Source organism: Lontra canadensis, unplaced genomic scaffold (assembly GCF_010015895.1).
Source record: "Lontra canadensis isolate GAN:19392208 unplaced genomic scaffold, GSC_riverotter_1.0 scaffold28, whole genome shotgun sequence".
NCBI lineage: Eukaryota > Metazoa > Chordata > Mammalia > Carnivora > Mustelidae > Lontra > Lontra canadensis.
The window spans coordinates 18,511,877-18,530,466 of NW_022631022.1; the positions used below are offsets into that span (position 1 = coordinate 18,511,877).

Here is an 18,590-nt window from a genome sequence, read left to right on the forward strand (position 1 = left end):
ACCATGATCCCAAGAGCCCTAGAAACCTATCCTCCACAAGGCCTTTCAAACCTCCCCCTGGGCCTGAGGTCCCAGGAGGTTGCTCACAGTCCATGGAAAGGGATGCCTCAGAAGTCTCTCGAGAGCAGGTTGCAGAGGAGCCAGCAGCTGGAGGAGGAGAGCAAGTCCTCAGCTCCTCCAGACCTGCCTCCCCATCCCATACCCACCACATCCCAGTGCCCCCTCCTGTTCTAGTGCAAGGCCAAGCCTCCAGCCAGTGGTTGTCCCCAAAGAAGGCCGCCTGTGGGTTAGCTCACATGACCTCATGACTGTTAGCCTTGCCCACCAGTCCCCTTCCTTACCCTCCCGAGGGTCTCCGTGGCCCCACGTGAAGCTCATGACCCTCCTCCCCAGACGACCTTCGGGGTTGGGTGGGTTTGCAGTCCTCAGACAGATGCCCTTCCTGAGGGTAGTTTGGTCACTGGAGGTCACACAGCACTGTCCTCTGTGACAGCACCAACTCCTGGGGGTCAGCTGTCTGCTCTGTCACTTCCGCTGACTCTGATGGCCCGACGGGACTCCACTACACACCATCTGTTGAGTTCCGATGACCTGGGAACACTCCTTGCTTGTTGTGGGAATGAAGCCGATTGATTCACTCACTCCCAGCCCTCCTAAATGCTCAGCACATGCGCACACGCTCACAGCCTCCTGCCCCCCGAATCCTGCCCTTGCAGCTTCTGTGCCCCACCAAGCCTAAACCAGAACTGCCACCACGGAGTGGGTCATTCTGGCAAGGACTTCCAAAGGCGAGGCTTTTTAAAGATGGGGGTCGCTGGGGCATTCAGGTGTGGCCCAGGCCACAGGGAGTCATGGGGAAGGGATCCTGGGAGCTGCAGCCCATCTTCTGACCTGGTTGAACTTTCCCAAGGCTTGGGCCAGCGATCCACCCCCTGTCCTGGTGTCCAGGCCCCGGCCCCCTCATCCTCTCTCACATCAGTCCACAGTCCATCTTCGTGGGAGCCCTTGGCTGCTGAGCTGGGGCACAGAGCCCAGAGCCCTGGGCACCTGTTATACTCGTGGGTTGACCCACGTCTCCTTGCCTCCCCAGGGTCCATCAGGTAAAGCAGGACCCAGCGTTCGTAGGGCTGCCCATCACCCGACTCTCCTTCCCTGTCTCATCTGTGATGTACTTTGATGTTCCTCGGGTCAGCCAGAACGGGTGCCCTCAGGTATGGCTCCTTCCCCCCTCACACCCTGTCACTGGGCTCGTACCTCTAGTGTCTCACCCATGGGTTGATTCACTCCCTCAGTCCCTGGACTGTTAAGGATTTTATTGAACAAGCTACTATCCAGAGCCAAGCCTCTCTGTGCTATGGAGGAGCTGCCCTCAGGGCGCTCCTGGTTTGGTGAAGATGGGTATCCCACGCATGAAAAAAACAAATATCAACACAAGATAATGTGTAATCTAATAATGATGCCGGTGGGACGGTCAGAGCTAGAAATATCAGAGGAGACAAGACACAGAAGGACAAATATGGTCTGAAGCCATTTAGATGAGGTTCCTAGAGTAAGCAAATTCATAGAGCCAGAAAGGAGAATGGTGGTTGCCAGGGACTGAGGGAAGGGGACAGCAAGGTGTTCTTGTTTAATAGGTACAGACTTTCCTGTTTAGGTTAATGAGAAAGTTCCAGAAATAGTGGTGATGGTTATACAACATAATGAATGTACTTAATGCCACTGAATTGTGTGTCTAAAGATGGTTAAAATGGGACAGTTCATGTTGTGTATATTTTACCACAATAATTTTTTTTTTTTATTTGAGGCAAGAGGGATGTGAAGTCTGGGGAATTAGGGTGGGTATCCACACATAAGACTCTTGAGTTTTTAACAGGGGACGGATGGTGCAGGGCGACAGAAAACAAGATCACAGGAGTGGAGATAGGATGCACAGGACATTGAAGATGTTGGGGTGGGGTGTGCAGACTGTGGCTGGGTGCCAGGGAATGGCCAGATCAGTCCGTTCCCATCTACTTCAGTTGGAGCTTGCCCCACATGATGGTCCCAACATTCCTAGAGGCCTTGAAGAAGACAGGGGTGCCTGGGAAGTCCTTCCTGTTGTCTGCCCACCACTGTTCATGTCTGGCATGGCAAATACAGAATGAGGCACCCCTTTGAGTCCCCAGCCTTCATTTAAAGGCAAGGGCGTTTGAAGGCTCAGACACAGACAAGAGTGATGGTGGCAGGGAGGGGTGGGACAAGGGGGGACCCTGGGGACAGAGGCTTCAAACCCAAACCAATCCTTGGCCTGATTTCCCCAGAGTCATCTCACACATGGCCCTGCATTTGCCCAGAAAATTATGAACCAATCAGCAGGTGGTCCCAAGGGGCAGGAGGTGCTGGCTGCCTTAATGAGGAAGCCCCTTCCCTATCCCAGCCTGTCTCTGGCTGCCTTTGCTGCCTAACCAGTCTTGGTAGTGGAGCTGCCCCTAGCTACAGAGACTTGCCTCCAGTGCCTTGTGCATGGGTGAGACTCAAGGCCCACGGTCCAGTGACGGCAGACACTTGTTGACGTTCACTAGACAACATGGCAATTGGGCCAGGATGAGAACTCCTGGAAGTGAGGGACAGGGGCGGGATTTCTGCGGTACAAGATGCGGGTGGGCGGAACTCTACCTGAAAGGATACCAGTCATGGGCTGACATTACCCCCTCCCGCCCCTTCCACACTTCGGGGTCCTCACCTGAGTTGAGGGGTGGCGGTGTCTGGAGTCGCCGTGGTTTCCCACCAGCTGCCCACTCCCGCCCCCACCCCCATGGCAAAGTACTGCGGCCGGGGATTTGAGGGCCTCACCCACCTGGGTTTGACCCCTGCTCTGTGACTTAGAAGCTACGGGACCTTTGGCAGCCTTCTCAGTTTCTGCAGTTCCAGATTCTTACCTTTACTGGGCTGTTAGGAGGCCCTGAAGCACTCAGCTGGGCACAGCGTCCAAGCCCAGGGCGGAGGTTCAGCGGGCTCCTCTCTTTCAGAGCTGCCCCTCCCCTACTGTCGGATGCCCCTTCAAGCCAGCCTCACCACTGCCCTTGTTATATTTGGCTACAAGTAACCCCGTGGACTTAAGCTCTAAGGATGCCTTGTTACTTGTTACGCTTGGCGAGAGGTCCCCCGCATAGGATGCTGCCAGAATCGGTTAATGCACCATCTCAACAACGTCCTCAGGACTCAGGATCTCTCCAGCACCACTGAATTGCCATGTTCAGTTGACTAACAGCTCATGGAGGCAAAATGTTCGCGGCACCCTCATCCAGACAGGACCAGGACCCGAGAGAGCGAGCCTCCCCTTCTCACCCCTGGCTTTTCTGAAGCGCTGGAAACCTCCCACCCGGAGCCCCTCTGAAGACCTCCCCTCTGGTCTCATTGGCCAGAATTGGATCACATGCCCTGCTCTCAGCCAGTCACTGAGGAGGGGCGTGGCATCACCTGCTTTGGCACCAGGACCAAAGCGGGTTCTGTTGGTTAGAGAGAGACAGACAGAAATGGTTGAAGGGTATAGTGTCTGCGTCACCCCTCTGGGAACTGCTGATGATGGCAAAACTGGTCAGTGAAGGGATAGTTGGGCCCGTGGGCCCGAAATAGGGTGGGACTTAGGAATTATTCGTACCCTGCATCCCACACCTTTGTGGGGGGGCCACTGCCCATCAGGCTGCTCCTGTTGGCCTGCCCTCCTTTTAGAACTGAGGCAGAGCTCCCGGCTGATGAAACAGAAGCAGAGAAGTTGCCTGTGCCCACCGTCGTCTCCCCTGTCTCAGCCCCCTCGGCCAGTCGGTCCCCAGGCTGTCGCGGGACCCCTTTCCATCCCGCAGACCTTGCCCTCGTGCTGGCCTCGTCTCTTATGGACCACCGCAGCGCCTCCACTCAGGCATCTCCAGATCAGCCTGTGAGAAGCAGCCACGGCAAACCCGGCCCAGCTCTAGACCCTTCCCCTGGACCCTGGACAGGTTGAAGCCCTCCCTGGCAGCTGGGGACACAAGGCCTCATCCCCTGGAGCCTCCTCGCTCACAGCCCCAAACCCCACAGGCTTTCTGCAGGTTCTCTGGATGCCCAGCTGTCTCCACATGCATGCTGTCCCCTCTGGGCTGCCAGCCTTCCCCTCTGCTGCACTCAGCCCGGAATAGACCTCCTCCCACAGATCCTCCCTTCCCCCAGTCAAGGGTCGTTGCTTTCTTCTCCCACACCCCAGCATCCACAACCCACAACTTGCTTAGACCTCTGCATGGATCATAGGAGTGTGTGTGTGTGTCCTATCACCTGGGAAGATGGTGAGCTCGAGAGGGAACAGGGTCTGATTCTAGCTCCCCCAAAGACCCAACAGCACCCCTGAGGTGTAGAGCACGGACAACCCCAGTCAGCATCAGCTGAGTTCAGTTGAACTTTGGTCTTGAAGGCAAGGCATCCATTTTCTCCTTCAGCCCACACAACAGCCCCCAAGGCGTAGAGCAGAAGCTATTTCCCAGTGGACAGTGACATCTCAGGTTCCAGTGAGGGGAAGGGACTTGCCAGAGGTCACACAGCAAGGTTGAGGCAAACCTGGGCCCAGAGCCCGTGTATCCTAGCTCCCCTGAGGCCCCCCTGCCAGCATCAGCTGCTGGCAGCTACCCTTCCCAGGATGGGTGGAGCAGGTAGTGTTAGGTGGGGGTGTGGGTACAGTGGGCTCAGGGGAAATGGAAGGAGGGCCCATGGGCCCATGTAATGAAACCTCTGTTCCTAGGGAAGGCAGGGTTGCCTCAGTGGCCAGGGGTTAATGGCTTTGCTGAAGATCACAGCTGAAGGTTAATCACATTCCTTATAATTCCACAGCCTGCTGTGGCCTTTCCCATTAGCCTCTGTGGTCAATGGCTTCCCCACCCCACACCCTGCCCCCAACCCTCCCCACACACACATGCCACCAACACCTTCACTAGGGCCCTGGCGTCAGACTCCAGAGGTGGTTTAACCTTAATTCCTTCCCCCTCCCCCACCCACAAGAGAGTGTGACCCTCTCTCCCCAGCTGTAGGTCTGAAGGGATCTCTCTTGGAGGACTCATCCTGGGAAACCATTCAGGGAAAGACCTGTCCTTCCTGAGCAGTCAGGCACTATTTCTTGTTCAGTAGACTCCATTTAGACACATTAATAGGCCCCAGAGAGGACAGCCAGCATCCATTAAATGCTCTCCCCCCATCCAGGGTGGGAGCAAGGCATGGGGGCAGCAAGGGACTGAGTCACAGGTCCTCTTTGAGTGCCTCAGGGCCTGGCAGTGGTCCAGGCAATGGGGAAGCCTCCTCTGGCACTCAGTGGGGTGGCTCTGGGATGGACATGGTTTGGGGATCAATCCTGAAAGACCATTTCCAAGCCCCACAGAACCTGGAGGCAGCCTCTCTAGCCTGACCTGGGGCCAAGTGGCTGTCCCTGAGCAACCTCCAGAGCCCCTTCTCAGGAACAGTCCCATCACCCCAGTTCCTGTCCCTGTGTTCAGGACCCCCTGGCCCCCAAAGTGACTGCACCCCCTGTCCCCCGGGGGCAGGGGCCGAAGTGGACACAGCTGAGCCTTAGGCGGGGCCTCGGAGAACCAGAGCAGACACATTAGTGTGACATGCATCAGAGCCCTGCCACTGCTGGTTGGGGGTGGGTAGACCCACACTGATATTTCGAGATCCAGCGGAGCATTTGTGCTGACCTTTCTGAGCAATGATTGGTTCCCGCAGGGGAGCGGGAGGTGGGAGCTGGTGCTGCTGTTGCTGACAGCCCCTGGCTGGGGACAGAGGCCAGGCTGCCTCTGGAAGAGTCTGCCCCGGTGACCCCAGTCCCTCCCTGTGTTGGGACCGACCATGTGGGGCTGCTGGCTGACGCCATTATGGTCCATTCCCCTATCCCCACCTTCTTTCCAGCCTTTGCAGCTGCTCGACCTCCTCCACCTGCAGTCCCTCCTTATTCCAGGCATCCTCAACCCTTGCCATGCTTGGAGCCACCTCCACTGTTGTCCTGGTGATTTTCCCAGCCAGAAGGCCTCCCTCCTTCCCTTCGCTCTGCCAAATCTTACTTCAGAGCCTTCCTCGGGTCCTGCTTCCTGCGACATGGCTTTGGTGGCCATCCTTGGGAATGTCTCCTGGAGCCCCTTATTCAGGGACTCTGGTCAATACTGTAGTGCCTTAAAATGTACATCCTTTTTTGTTTTTTTTTTTAAAGATTTTATTTACTTATTTGTCAAACAGAGAGAGAGAGCACAAGCAGAGGGAGCGGCAGGCAGAGGCAGAGGGAGAAGCAGGCTCCCCACTGACCAAGGAGCCCAATGTGGGACTCAATGCCAGGACTCTGGACATGACCTGAGCTGAAGACAGACACTTAACCGACAGAGCCCCCCAGGCACCCCAAAGTGCACGTCCTTTAATTCAGCATTTCCACTTCGGGTCTTTGGGAAATAATCTGAGACTCAGAAATCCACATCAAACAATATTCAATACAGAACTATTCTAGGAAAACATGGGAAGGGAGAAACCAGGGCTCCTGGACCTGGCAAAAAACCCTGCAGCTACAAAGATCATGGATACCGAGCGTTATTTGTGACTCTGGATATACTTAGGTTTTCACAGTAAATGAAAAACATAGGATGTTAGGATCACAATTATCTACAAAGTAGGCTTAGCAAAAAACTAGAAAGAAACACGCTGTCCTAGGATAGTTGTCTTTAGTGTAGGAATTTGGTGTGTTTGGGGGGATGTTTGTGTTTGGTTTTGTTTTAAGAAGGCTCCACACCCAGCCCAAGTTGGGACTTGAACTTATGACCCTGAGAACAAGACCCAGACAGAGATCAAGAACCAGATGTTTAACTGACTAAGCCTCCAGGCACCCCTAGGTTTTTCTTTTTAAGCGTTCTACTTTTCTGTGTTTTCCACAATTCATTTATTACACGCATGTTGCTTTTTACAATTGGGACAAACATTTGTGACATGTGTAGACACACAGATGGCCATGTCTTGACATCCCTTCACTGGGGAGAAGCTATGGCCCCACTGTCTACTCCCACTGTCTCCTTTCAGCTGTCCAAGCCAGCGGGACCCCCAGAGCTGCCTTTATGGAACCAATCCTTCCTCTTCCAAGGCCGAGACGGAGCCACCAACTTCTCGGAAGACACAGCCCTGGTGCTGGAGTACTACTCCTCGGCTTCCAGTGAGTGGCCCTTGGGTGCGGTGTGAGGGCAGCCGTGCCTCAGGACATACGTGCGAAGGGTGCTCAGACCACCTGCCTCTGCCCTCTGCGGGGGTGGGTGAAGGGGACCCGGTTCCAGTGCATGCGGGCAGGTGGAGGAGCTCCTGGCTGGCTTCCTTGTCCTTGTTCCTTGGCACGGGCCAGCACACATTGGTCTTATTCCCATATTAGACCCGTGCCTTACCCCATCCCCACGGACCTGTCAGTGAGGAGGGAGGGACAGATCCCCCCAGGGCTCACAGCATAGAGGGGAAACCGGATTCAGAGACCCACTGATCTACGTACAGTCTGAGTTCCACATGGAGAGAGTAAAGAGCCCCCAAGGCCAGAGACAGGGGAGATCCGTATACACACCCAGAAGCACAGAATATGTGGAGAGTTGGTCTTGAATTCACATAGCCAAGTTCAGAGAAGGAGGAGAGTTGTGCAGGGCAAGGCCAGGAGGCAGGAATGGAGAGGCATGGGGTGACTGGATGTTGGGTACCGAAGGACTGGGGTGCCTGCCGGGGCCTCCAACACTGGGATCCTAGGGGTCTCGGGTGGGAGCTTTGGCGGGAGCCCCAGCTGGTCCTCCCCCTACAGTGAAAGGCAGTGAGCCATGGACCTTCAGCAAGCCCCTGGGCGTCTCCGTGTTGCCGCTAAAGAGCCGTTTGTACCGCAAGATGCTGGCAGGGAAGGGTGTGAACGGGCTGCGTGTGGAGAAGCTCCCCATCACCGTGAGTGCCCCGCCCTGACCAGAGCCCATGCCAGGTGGCCCACTCCTGCCCCAGCCCACCCGTTCCATCTTGCCCCACTGACACCAGTGACTGGCTTCTCCAGTAGCTTCCACCCCCACCCCCAGCGCCCCCACCACGGAAGCCAACCGCAGTCAGGTATAAGGCGCTCCCCTCAGCTCCTGCCCTGAGCAGTGTGAGGAGAAACACAGGGAAGCCCCATGGGACAGTGGCAAGAGCTCGGGCCTTTAACCAGAGAGACTTGGGTTTAAATCCTGACTTCCCCTAGTTCTTACTGTGCAACTGGGCAAGTTTCTTAGACTTTCTGAACCTCGGAGTGCCCGTCTTTAATATGGGAACAACATGCCTGTATAGGGTCTGTGTGACAAGAGAGCCAAGTGCCCAGTCTCTAGAGCTTGACTATGTGGGTCCAAATGCTGGTTCCACCCCTTACCAGATTACATGACCATGGGAAAATTAAAGTCCTGGTGCCTCAGTTTCCTTGTCTGTTAAATGGGGTCATAGTATTGGAATTTTTCTCATAGGGTTGATGTGAGACTTTTTTTTTTTGAGGAAGTACATGTGAAGTACTTAGAAAAGAATATATATTATATATATAATAATGTATTGTATATTATATATAATACATAATAATGTATTAAGTCTTACTGAGACTATATATATGTGTGTATGTATATATATGTGTGTGTGTGTATATATATAATATATATATATGATAAATACATCATTTATTTCTATGCCAACTTTTTCCCTGGCCATCCTGTTGTAATAGACCTCAGTCAATGGGAGTTCCCCCACTCCTCCTGGAAGCAGGTCTGGAAATGCCAGTCAGGTCTTCAGTGGAGTTGAGGAGGGAAGTTCAAGGTGGGAAGGGTGAGCAGAGGTGGGGGACCAGCTCCTGCCTCCCTCTCAATCCCCAGGCAGAGGCCCCAGCAGGCCCCTTCTTGGGGAATCTGAAATAGTGGGCAGATCAGAGGCAGAAGCTGTGCTGGCCAGCATAGGCTGACTATTCCTCTCTCCTCCCCAGGACACCAAGCTGAAAACCATCAATGGTGAGGCCCCTACAGTGGATATCTCCTTCCAGCTGCTCTCCTCCGAGGTAAGGCTGCCTGGCAGTCACGTGCCAGGTCCCATAGCCCTGCAGTGGGCTGGGGCCAGGGACTTCTGGAAGGAGGGGACTGCTGCTTTGGATAGAAATGTCTGAGGGTGATTTGAGGCTCCAGAAAACGAGACAGAGAGCCGATATTAGGAAGAGGAGAGTTGAAAGCAGAGGGCCACCCAGACCTGGGAGTCAGCCTCTAACCCAGCCCAAGCCAAGCCTGGCTCACTTGGATCAAGTGAGGGTAGACAGTCTTACATGGCACGACTCAAATTGAGATGCCGGCAAGGTCACGCTCCTTTCTGGAGGCTCTGGGGAAGAGTGTGCTCCCAGGCTCATTAGGGGGTCATCAGAATCCAGTTCCCCGCAGTTGTGGGACCAAGGTCCCTGTTTCCTTGCTGACTGCCAGCCAAGGGTCCCTTCAGCTGCTAAAGGTAACCTACATTCCTTCTCACAATGGCCCGCTCCATCTCTCAGCCAGCAGGCAGGTCAAATCCCCCTGACACTTCAAAACTCTATTTCTCCTTTGTCAGCAGCCAGAGAAAACCCTCTGCTTTAAAGGGGCTCATGTGATTAAGGGAGGCCCACTCTGAGAATGTCCCCAACTCAAGGTCAGCCATGCCATGTAACATAATCACAGGGGTCACAGCTCATCATAGGCATGGGTCCTGGGGATTAGGGTGTGGAATCTTGGGCGCCCATTTTTGGACTCCTGCCTCCTACAGCTGGGTTGATCCAAGTGGAAAGATACCACTGGCTCTGAGCCCTGCCAGATGGATGGGATCTCTTCCTCTAGCCAGCCCTCCCTGGACTCTGAGTCCTCGTTAAACCCTGGTCATTTGGCTCCAGTGCACCTGGCCTGCGCCTTCTGGAATTCTTCCCCTCTTTGGTCTGTGGTGCTAAGACAGGCACAAAGCCGGGATGGGGGCAGTTCAGGACCATGAATGAAGGAACTACAGGCAGGCACTTGGTGTCTGGGTCAGCCCCCTCCCACCGGCTTCCCACACCAGGAAAATTGCCACCAGTGCTGGGGTAATACTTGGCCCTGTGACCTGACCCATGGAGAACACAGAGAATTATATGGTGTGTGGTAAGAAGCATGTATCTGGAAACATAGCAACTTGAAACTATGTCCCCATAAGGCCTCCGGTGAGTACCTGGGACCTCCCATCAGCCCTTCGCCTGTAGAATGTTCTGCATTGTCTTCTGATTCCTGGTGAAAGAGAGTTTGTTAGAGACAGCCTGACAACCCACCCTCACTCCCACCACCACCACCACCACACCAGGTGTAGGACCAAGAAGGTACCGAGAGGGGAGGACACAGAAGCAGCCCCAAGAAAGAAGCAGAGTCCTTGGAGAAAAAGTCACCCATTTCCCAGACTGGATCTTACCCCTCCACAGCTTCTTCTCAGTATCTAGAGTCTGTCAGTGGCCAGTGCCTGGCCCTTCCTCACCTCCCCCTGCCTCCTGTCCCTTCACGGGAACACATGTGTCCTGAGGACGGAAAGGAGCATCAAGTGCCCCTGGTCAGGCCACTGGGGGACCCAGCAGGCAACAGGCAGGTGGACAGGACACTTCCCCGGTTGCCCAGGGGCTAGGCACAAAGGTCTCAGTGATGAATTATTCACCGGAGCTGTGCTAAGTGCAGAATTAATCCCTTTCCTTCCAGCTGGCGGCCTCACTAAATTATCCCTCCAAGTCATGCGGGAAAACGCTGCCGAATTCATTTAGCGGCTGAGTGTTTTGATCTGGGCCTTGTGATTTTAGCTTCCCCTTCCCCCAGCCTCCCTTCCCCCGGAGGCGGGTAAAAAAAAAAAAAAAAAAAAGAAAGAAAGAAATCTTTCGGTAATGGATTTCTGAGAAGAAAGGAAAAGAAAGGGATCAAGATTGGGTGTGTACCAGGAAAAATAGTACTAGAGGAAATTCAGATTCTGCAGCCAAGCATTCAACACACAGTTCCATGCACGCACGCTGTCTCACACCAGCGCGTGCGAATACCCCCACGCACACACACACCTTTGCATGGGCACACACACTCAATCCACAGACACATGCTCACACACACACACACACACACACGTGCAAACTGACACACAGAAGTTTTCACACCTGCACTGGCATACACAGAAACTCCATCTCTTTGTGGCTAAACCGTTCCTTGGTGACACTATTTGTGAATTGGCTGAGAACTGATTCACTTTGATTCCAGGATCTTGAACTCCAGTTTGGGGGCTAATGGGGTGGGCTCGGCGTAGGTTCTTGCGACCAGGGCACCCAGCCGTTCATTCATTCATTTTATGCCACATATATGTGATGAGGACTCGATTTTGGCCTTGTGGATTGCAACGAGGAGAGGGAGGGGCCAGCAGCCATGGAGCCCATCTGCCTTGAATTCACCCTCATCAGGCTTGGACAGGGCTCCCGGCTCGCATCTGAGCCCTTTTGGCACCCTCCTTTCTACGGGGTAGTGGGAGAGTGTTGAGGGTGAAAGAACAGGAGGATGCCTGGCAGCTGAGTGCAGAGGGCCCTTCCCCAGCTCTAGCACTCCCCACCACCCTCACTGTCACAGCGCCGCTGTCCCTCTGTGCCAGCGCAAACATTGGGCACCTGCTATGAAGCAGATACTGTCCCAGTTTTAGGGATCTTACACATCCTCATAAAGCTTATGTTCTTAGAGGGCAGGGGCCGTGGCCCAGGCAGTGAGCAAGTCAGTTCATGAGCAGATAGCAGCTCCTGTAAGAGGCCTGACAAAACCCAGTGACAGCAAACACCTGGCAGGGTCTGAATTCCTTTCCTCTTATGGTTCCACCTAAGACGTCATCTGCAAGTTCACGGTGGAAGGTACCTGGCCTTCGTGTCTGCATTCCAGCCTGGGGGACCAGTGCCATCGCTTCCTCCATTTTTAAATCAAACATGGCTCGAAGCTTGGTGGGCCAGTGCCAGAAACCTGGGATCTTAGAGCCCCGTGGACACTCTGGCTGCCGGGGGGGTGGGGAGGGCTTGGATAACGGGTCTCTTGGGGCCCCCCGTCCATGTAACTGACAATCCCTTAAGAGCAATCCCTTGCCCGTGGTCCGATGTGCTACTAAAAGATGATGCTTCAGGAGAAATAAATACGCATGCTCTATTTGAGTACCTCCCTCCTGAGGACACATTCTCTTTCTCCTGAGCCTCCGAAGGACAGACAGATTATCCTGGTTCGTTGAGGTTTGGGTGAACATCATCTCCCTACACCCTCTGCTTCCACATCACCCATTCCCAGAGCTCTGAGAACAAGAACATTGTGGAATTTCCAAATAGACCGAGACCACAGAGGTGTCTCTCAACTGCCCACCCGGGACAGGATTGTCCTTAACAACATCCACCATAGGTGGTCTTACTTGCTCTGCCCTGACAGGATGCTCACTACCACCAGATGCCCCCTGTCCCGTGGCTCCATGGCCACAACAGATAGAAGTGCCCGCCTCACCCTGAGCCCAGCGTCTCTGTGCCTCCAGCATCCTGGCTCCACCATCTGGGGCTGCAGGGCGACCCTGGCAAGCCTCCTGTGCTGGTTGTGGGGACACTGGCACGTGGCAGCCATGCAACATGTTGGCAGGCCTACTAGCCAGCAAAGCCTGCAGTTTCTGTGAATGGCGGGATGGAGTGGTCTCCTGGTTTGGGATACAGTGCTTGAAGCTAGTTCTGCTGGTGATGGGTTAAGTTTTATCCCTCTGATGGGACTTCTCAACAAGCACGTGCTGCTCAGAGTGATCTGCTTTAAGCTAGAGCTGTGTGTGTAGGTGAGCACGTGAATAACTACACATTGATTCACAAAAACTAAAAAAATGGCCTGCCCATAGGCGGCCAACTTCCCTTTATTGTGCATACAGAGGGCGTTGGCTTTGGGGGGGTGTCTGTTCAGTTCTAAAAATCCATAAGCTTATGGCCGCTCCACATATACATGTACGAATAACCCTATCTCTCCTCCATTCTCCCTCTGATGTTGGCTTCTGCTCTTTGAAGAGTGCGATCTGGTCCCCCAGGAGTCTGTGCTTCTCCAGGCTAAGCAGTCTGCCTCTTTTAATGAACTTGTGTCAAGATCCTGCAGCATCCTGGGTGCCCTCCAGCTTGCAGGCAACCTCTTTGAAGTGAGGCTCACACTGAGCAGGTTTCCCAGGCTGACCCTTGTGGACTGAAGCCCCTCGTTCACATGATAGTTGCTCACAGAGCCAGTCCCTGCCTCCTCGCATGGAAATGTGCCTCTCGCAAGGTGGGACGAGTCTATGCAGTCATCTGGGTGTTTGGTGACAGCGTGCCTTCTCAGGCTGGGATTTGGAATCCAGAGTCTTACCTAGGCCGAGCACCAGGGCACCAGGCAGAGATGGGGGGCTGCCTCCTCCTCAGCCCACAACCCTGAGTGATGCTGGCAGGACTTGAAACCTGTGCGTCTCCTTGGATTTTGGCACAGGGTGGGCACCTTTGAGGAGAGAAGGAGGTGGCACCCACTGTCACCCACTGAGGGAAGGGGCGGCTCCCACAGTCCTGTCTGAACCTCCCCCTTCCCTGTTCTCGAAGGAAGAGGCAGGGTGGGTCTGCAATGCTGTGCCAAGGCCTGCCCTAGTGTTTTTATTCAAATCAGTTACAAAGCTCTCTGGAGACCAGACCAAAGTGTGGACAAGTGGCTGTTTAACAAAGGGGGGAGGGGAAGGCAGGCAATAGGCAGAATCATGCTGGCTTTTGATGAATTTTTATAAATTTCTTTAAAAGCTACATATGAAGGTCCTGGGCTGGTCCTCAGAGAAGCCCCAGCACAAACCTGTGTCCATTTCCTCACCAAGCACAGCTGCCCGGAAGGCCCAGCGTTCAGGACAGCACCAGAGCCTCCTTGGCTGGTCCTGTCCTCCGGAGGGTTCTGTCCCCATCCCCAAGACTCCAGCTCTGAGAATGACCACAAGGACAATGATGGATCCAGGGAAAAAAGACCCTTTCCCCTCCCACAACCTCACAACACCCTGCCTGTCTTCCCTTCCACCCCACACCCCCTACACGAACAGTGTGCATCCTCAGGTCTGGGCTTGAATCCTGGATCTTCCACTGATCTTAGCCACCCTGAGTGCCACCTTCATCATCCACAGAAAGGAGCTGTGATCCTTACCAGCCAGGAATGTAGTGAAAATGGAATGAAGGAGCCTGTGTGGGTACCCAGCCCAGTGTAGTTGCTGACAAACGTGCTGAACTCAGTCAGACATGAGGACAGGGCTCCTGGGGGAGGGGAACAATGGAGACTTGCTAATCCATCACTCAGCACCCGCCCCTCGTGACAGCCGCTCCACCAGACTCACATCCATAAGGACATCAGGAGGCCTTGTCAAGAGCTGAAGACAAACATCACCAGCCCCACATTCGGTCTCACAGCAATTTTTCAGGGAATGAAGAAACGGAGAAGAGACAGACAATCATCTCTCTGGAGGCCAGATTTGCTGAAGTGTCCCCAGTGTACCCTGCCTTGAGCTGTGGAGGAGAAATGAAGACCCGCTTCCTGCCCTGTGAGTGGGCAGGGCTGGACCAAGAGCCATACCACAGGCTCATTCCAGATGCCTCACCCACCGCAGGCCTCTGCTGACTTGAGAATGTGAGCCTGTGACTCCCAGCCAGAGATGGAATGTTTTGAGTCAGGATACAGAGATGGCTAAGGAAGCTGGAAGTCTTGGCCCATCCCTGGCCTGCTCTGCTCTTCTGTGAGCCCAATGCATGATTGGGGGATTGAAGAAGCCGGAGGGGAGAAAAGAGGGCAAAACTTCTAGACAAAATTATTCAGAGAGTGGGGGCTACTCTTGGGTTTTTCCCATCTCAAAGTTACACTACCATAGCCTAGACCTCTCTTTGGCCAAACTGGATGCATCCCAGCTCCACCCAAGGTCATTCAGGCATGAAGTCATTAGCCTTTCTTTGGATCCCTAACCTGTGCCAAACAATAAAGCACCCTGACAGATCATTACCACCCATCTTGCTAAGTTCTGGCTGAAGTGCATTGAGCATACAAAGGTCAGGGGAAGAGTCACAGAGAAGAATAGTTTAAACTCTGCCTCAAAGAATGGCTTAAAAATTGGCAAAGCAAGAGTGATTCAGGCAGAAGGAATCACAGGTGCAAAGGCATGGAGGCATGACGGTATCTGAAGCATGTGGGACATATGGAGGCTGTTGTGGGCAATGAGACTGGAGACTTAGCCTACACCATGGAGAGCCTGTATGCCAGGATGCAGGGTTTAGACTTTACTGGTGTTTCACAGTGATTCGAAGCTAAGGAAAGTCTTTGGGCAGCAGTAAGATGTGATCTGATCTGTATGTTGGAAAGCTTTCTCAAGAGGTAAATGGGGGGACCCAATGGGAGAGATGAAATGCAGAAAGCCCAGATTCCAAACTAACAATAGTGAGCCCACAGACTGTCCAGTGAGCTGTGAGCAGGGCTCTATTTAATACTCAAGTCCTTGCCAGAATTGTTAAATATCCTTATCACTGGCACCCCTCCCCTGATCCTGCAACTTGCTTTTAGATTAACCCTCTGAAAACCACTTTCTGGAGAATGAATTATGGCCCCAGTGAGGATTAACACTCAGACCCTTCTTTGCTGGCAGAGACTCAGAGCTTCAAACCCCAGTGCAGCTGCAAGACCGTGCAGGATGCCATAATGAGGCTTGTGATATGCATGGGATGCAGCAAGCCCTCTTGGAGGGCCCCGTTTTCCGAGCCTCGCTTTCAGCTGAAGAGATAAGAACCTACAACTGGGGCCACAGGAAATGACAAAGCAGTAACTGATCAGGGAGCTGCTGCACAGGGCTCATTATGGTGCTTGCCAGCGGGAGAGACACCCTTATCAGGGAGAAAATTGCATCAGGCCTCCTGAATTACTAGCGATTGGAAGCCGATTTCTTGGGACGCACTTTGTTAGATACCTAATGAGCGGGATACAGGCGGGCAGAGCCCAAGGCTGGCGGGGCGGGGGACAAATGTCTTTGTTAAACAGAATTTGTCAGTTTCCGCTTCAGGTTCCCTGGGGAGGGTTCAGGGCCAGCTAATTGAATTAAGAGCATGTGCGCTCCATCGAGAAGGCTCAGGGCGGGGCGAGAGGCAGGGAGGCCGGATGGCGGGCGCTTTCAGCACCAAGGACAGCAGCTGCATCCTGGCTCCTCTGTAATTGCCAGGGCAGGCTTGAACTGTTGCATTTTGCATGATCAGGGATCTAGGGGATGGAGTGGGTAGAAGGGAGGCAGAAGATGTTAGGGGAGGAGGAGGAAACAGGTGACCCAAGAAGCCTCGAGCCTGTGATGCTATTGGCCTGGTCTGTCTCAACAGACCCTCCTCTGCTGGCAACAGCTAGGGCTGAGAGGCATGAGGAAGGGGAGTCTTCTCTCCACCATGACACTCAACGTGGTATGGGGCAGCTGCAGCAGCACAAGGAGTGGTGGGCTGCGCAGCGAGTCTGAGCCAGTACATGGTTGTGCATTGCTTTGAGCTTTCAAAGTAGGTCTCCAATTACAGCCCTAATAAAGCAGGACATGCTGTAGCCATGGAACCAGAATGAGGGGCCACTTATCAGTCCCAAGCTGCCTCAGCCAGCAGGGCAAGGCCTGCCAAATAGAAAAGCAAACAACTAGGCATGTGGGGTGGGCTAGCAGCCTCCACCCCCACCTGGAAGAAGAGGAGAGCTAGGTAAGCCTGGGCTTAAATAGGGAGGAGTTAGTCCCCAAGGCCCTACCCTCTCCTCATCCTCATTTTAGCATTATCCCCCTCTGCCATCCTCAACCCTGACTGCCCACCATTTCGAGCAGCCTGGCGCCTTCCTGTAGCCCCAGACAAGCTCCTTTCCCATGAGAAGCAAGGACAAGAGGGGCAATTGCCTCCCCACAATGTGAGCAGACTGAAGCTGAGCAGTCTGAGTAGGCAGTGTTAAGGAGAAATGAGGCACTGTGTAGGGTATTGGGAACCTCCCGGTGCCACTTACCTCATATGACAAGAGCCACTGCCTCTGAACACTGTTCTTCCCTTTGGGGCTTCTACCATTTGGGAATCTAAAGATTATTCTATAAAAGTTACCCACTCGCTTGCCCCAACTCCCAGACCAAGATGGATCCTGGCAAAGTTGATTAGAGCAGGAGATTAGAATCATGGGCAGGAGTCCTGCAAGGATGGGTGTGGGAGGTGGAGGGTACTAGCGTGAAGCAGCTGTGGGATAAAATACAGGCTAGGGCCAGCCGTGGAGAGGGCAGAGCAGAGTAGATCCTCTCAGTCTGGCAGGAGCCGCAGGAAGAGCACCTATGGATCAGAAGGGGCAAAAGAGTTGACATCCACGAAGACCCTATCTTTCCTTCCCTCCTCCTGAGAACATCCTCCCCCACAACCTGCCTACCAGAGACTGACAAGGTGAAGTCTCTCGTCTGGACTGAGGGGTCAGTGTCATTTTAATCTTATCTTTGTGATGAAAAATTAATTATAATAAATTTCAGAATCCACATAAAAGTACCTGGTGAGTGGATGTGAGGGTGAGCTGGCTGCAACATCTGTCACCCCAGTGATCACTAGTATTGGTTCAGCTGACCTGGCTGGCTAGGCAGGTGTCCCCTTCCTCCCTCACCACTCCACATACATCCCTCCCGAAGCTATGCTCTCTAGATGGAGGAAGACTATTCTTCTAGCAAGGGTGTATAGTAGCTGCCCTGCCCAGCTAGAACTTCCCAATAAGCTCTTAGGGTTCAGTCATAGAGGAACGTAGGCTAGCCAAGCTTCCAAGACTCCAGACACCTCTAAATGAGGCACCACATGTGACAGTCTGTCTGTCTTTTGGAAAAAAAAAATTATTTTAAGTACCTGATAAGTGCCCAGCTCTGATTAGGGGTCCAGTATATGTCAGCTCTGGGTCACTGAGTTTACTCAGCTGGTGCTTGGTCCATACAGGGTAGATGTGAGGGAGACAGGCAAAGGGGGAAGGGACTCCCTTTGCAGTGTGTCCCCGCTTTCAGAGCTGATGGGGCACCTCTGGAGATCTCTCCCTTGATTTCATTACTTCCACTTCCTCCCCTAACTGGATTAGATGGCAGTCTATGAAATCCAGGGCAGTGAGATTGGCTTTCTGCCTGGAAATGAGGAGAGATGTCATTACAGGTCCTGAATCAGCATCTCACCCCAGTCCCAGGGGCCAGCTGGTCAATGTGGAGATCATCTTTGCCCTGGTTAGCTGTTCTTTCCTTTATTCTGTCCTGTATCCATCTACCCACACATCTGAAAGTGCAGAGACAACAAAACAACCCCAAAGCACCTGATTCAGATGGTATACAGAGGCACTGGGGTGTTCAGTGGGGAGACTCACAATGACTCTCATTCTCCCTAAACCATAGCCACTGGGAGAGGCAGGTGAGAGAGATAGCTAGGCCTAAAGCCTAGGGACAAAACAGGCCCAGGAGTTTTGGTTATGAAGTACAATAAGTGCCCAGATCAGCCTCAAGGTTACTCAATGCTTCACTCTTCTCATTCAAAAAATCTTCATATATTGCTTTCT

The 18,590-nt window shown here is 53.5% G+C and overlaps 1 protein-coding gene across 1 annotated transcript in view; it reads left to right on the forward strand.

The window, feature by feature from the left end:
- The window catches only part of CCDC33 (coiled-coil domain containing 33), a 102,061-nt gene that overhangs the window by 43,759 nt on the left and 39,712 nt on the right, over window positions 1-18,590 (forward strand). Inside the window, exons 9-12 of the mRNA XM_032865037.1 lie at window positions 1,091-1,211; window positions 7,054-7,183; window positions 7,805-7,938; window positions 8,984-9,055. Coding sequence (XP_032720928.1) covers window positions 1,091-1,211; window positions 7,054-7,183; window positions 7,805-7,938; window positions 8,984-9,055 — 457 coding nt within the window. The remainder of the gene's footprint in view (window positions 1-1,090; window positions 1,212-7,053; window positions 7,184-7,804; window positions 7,939-8,983; window positions 9,056-18,590) is intronic.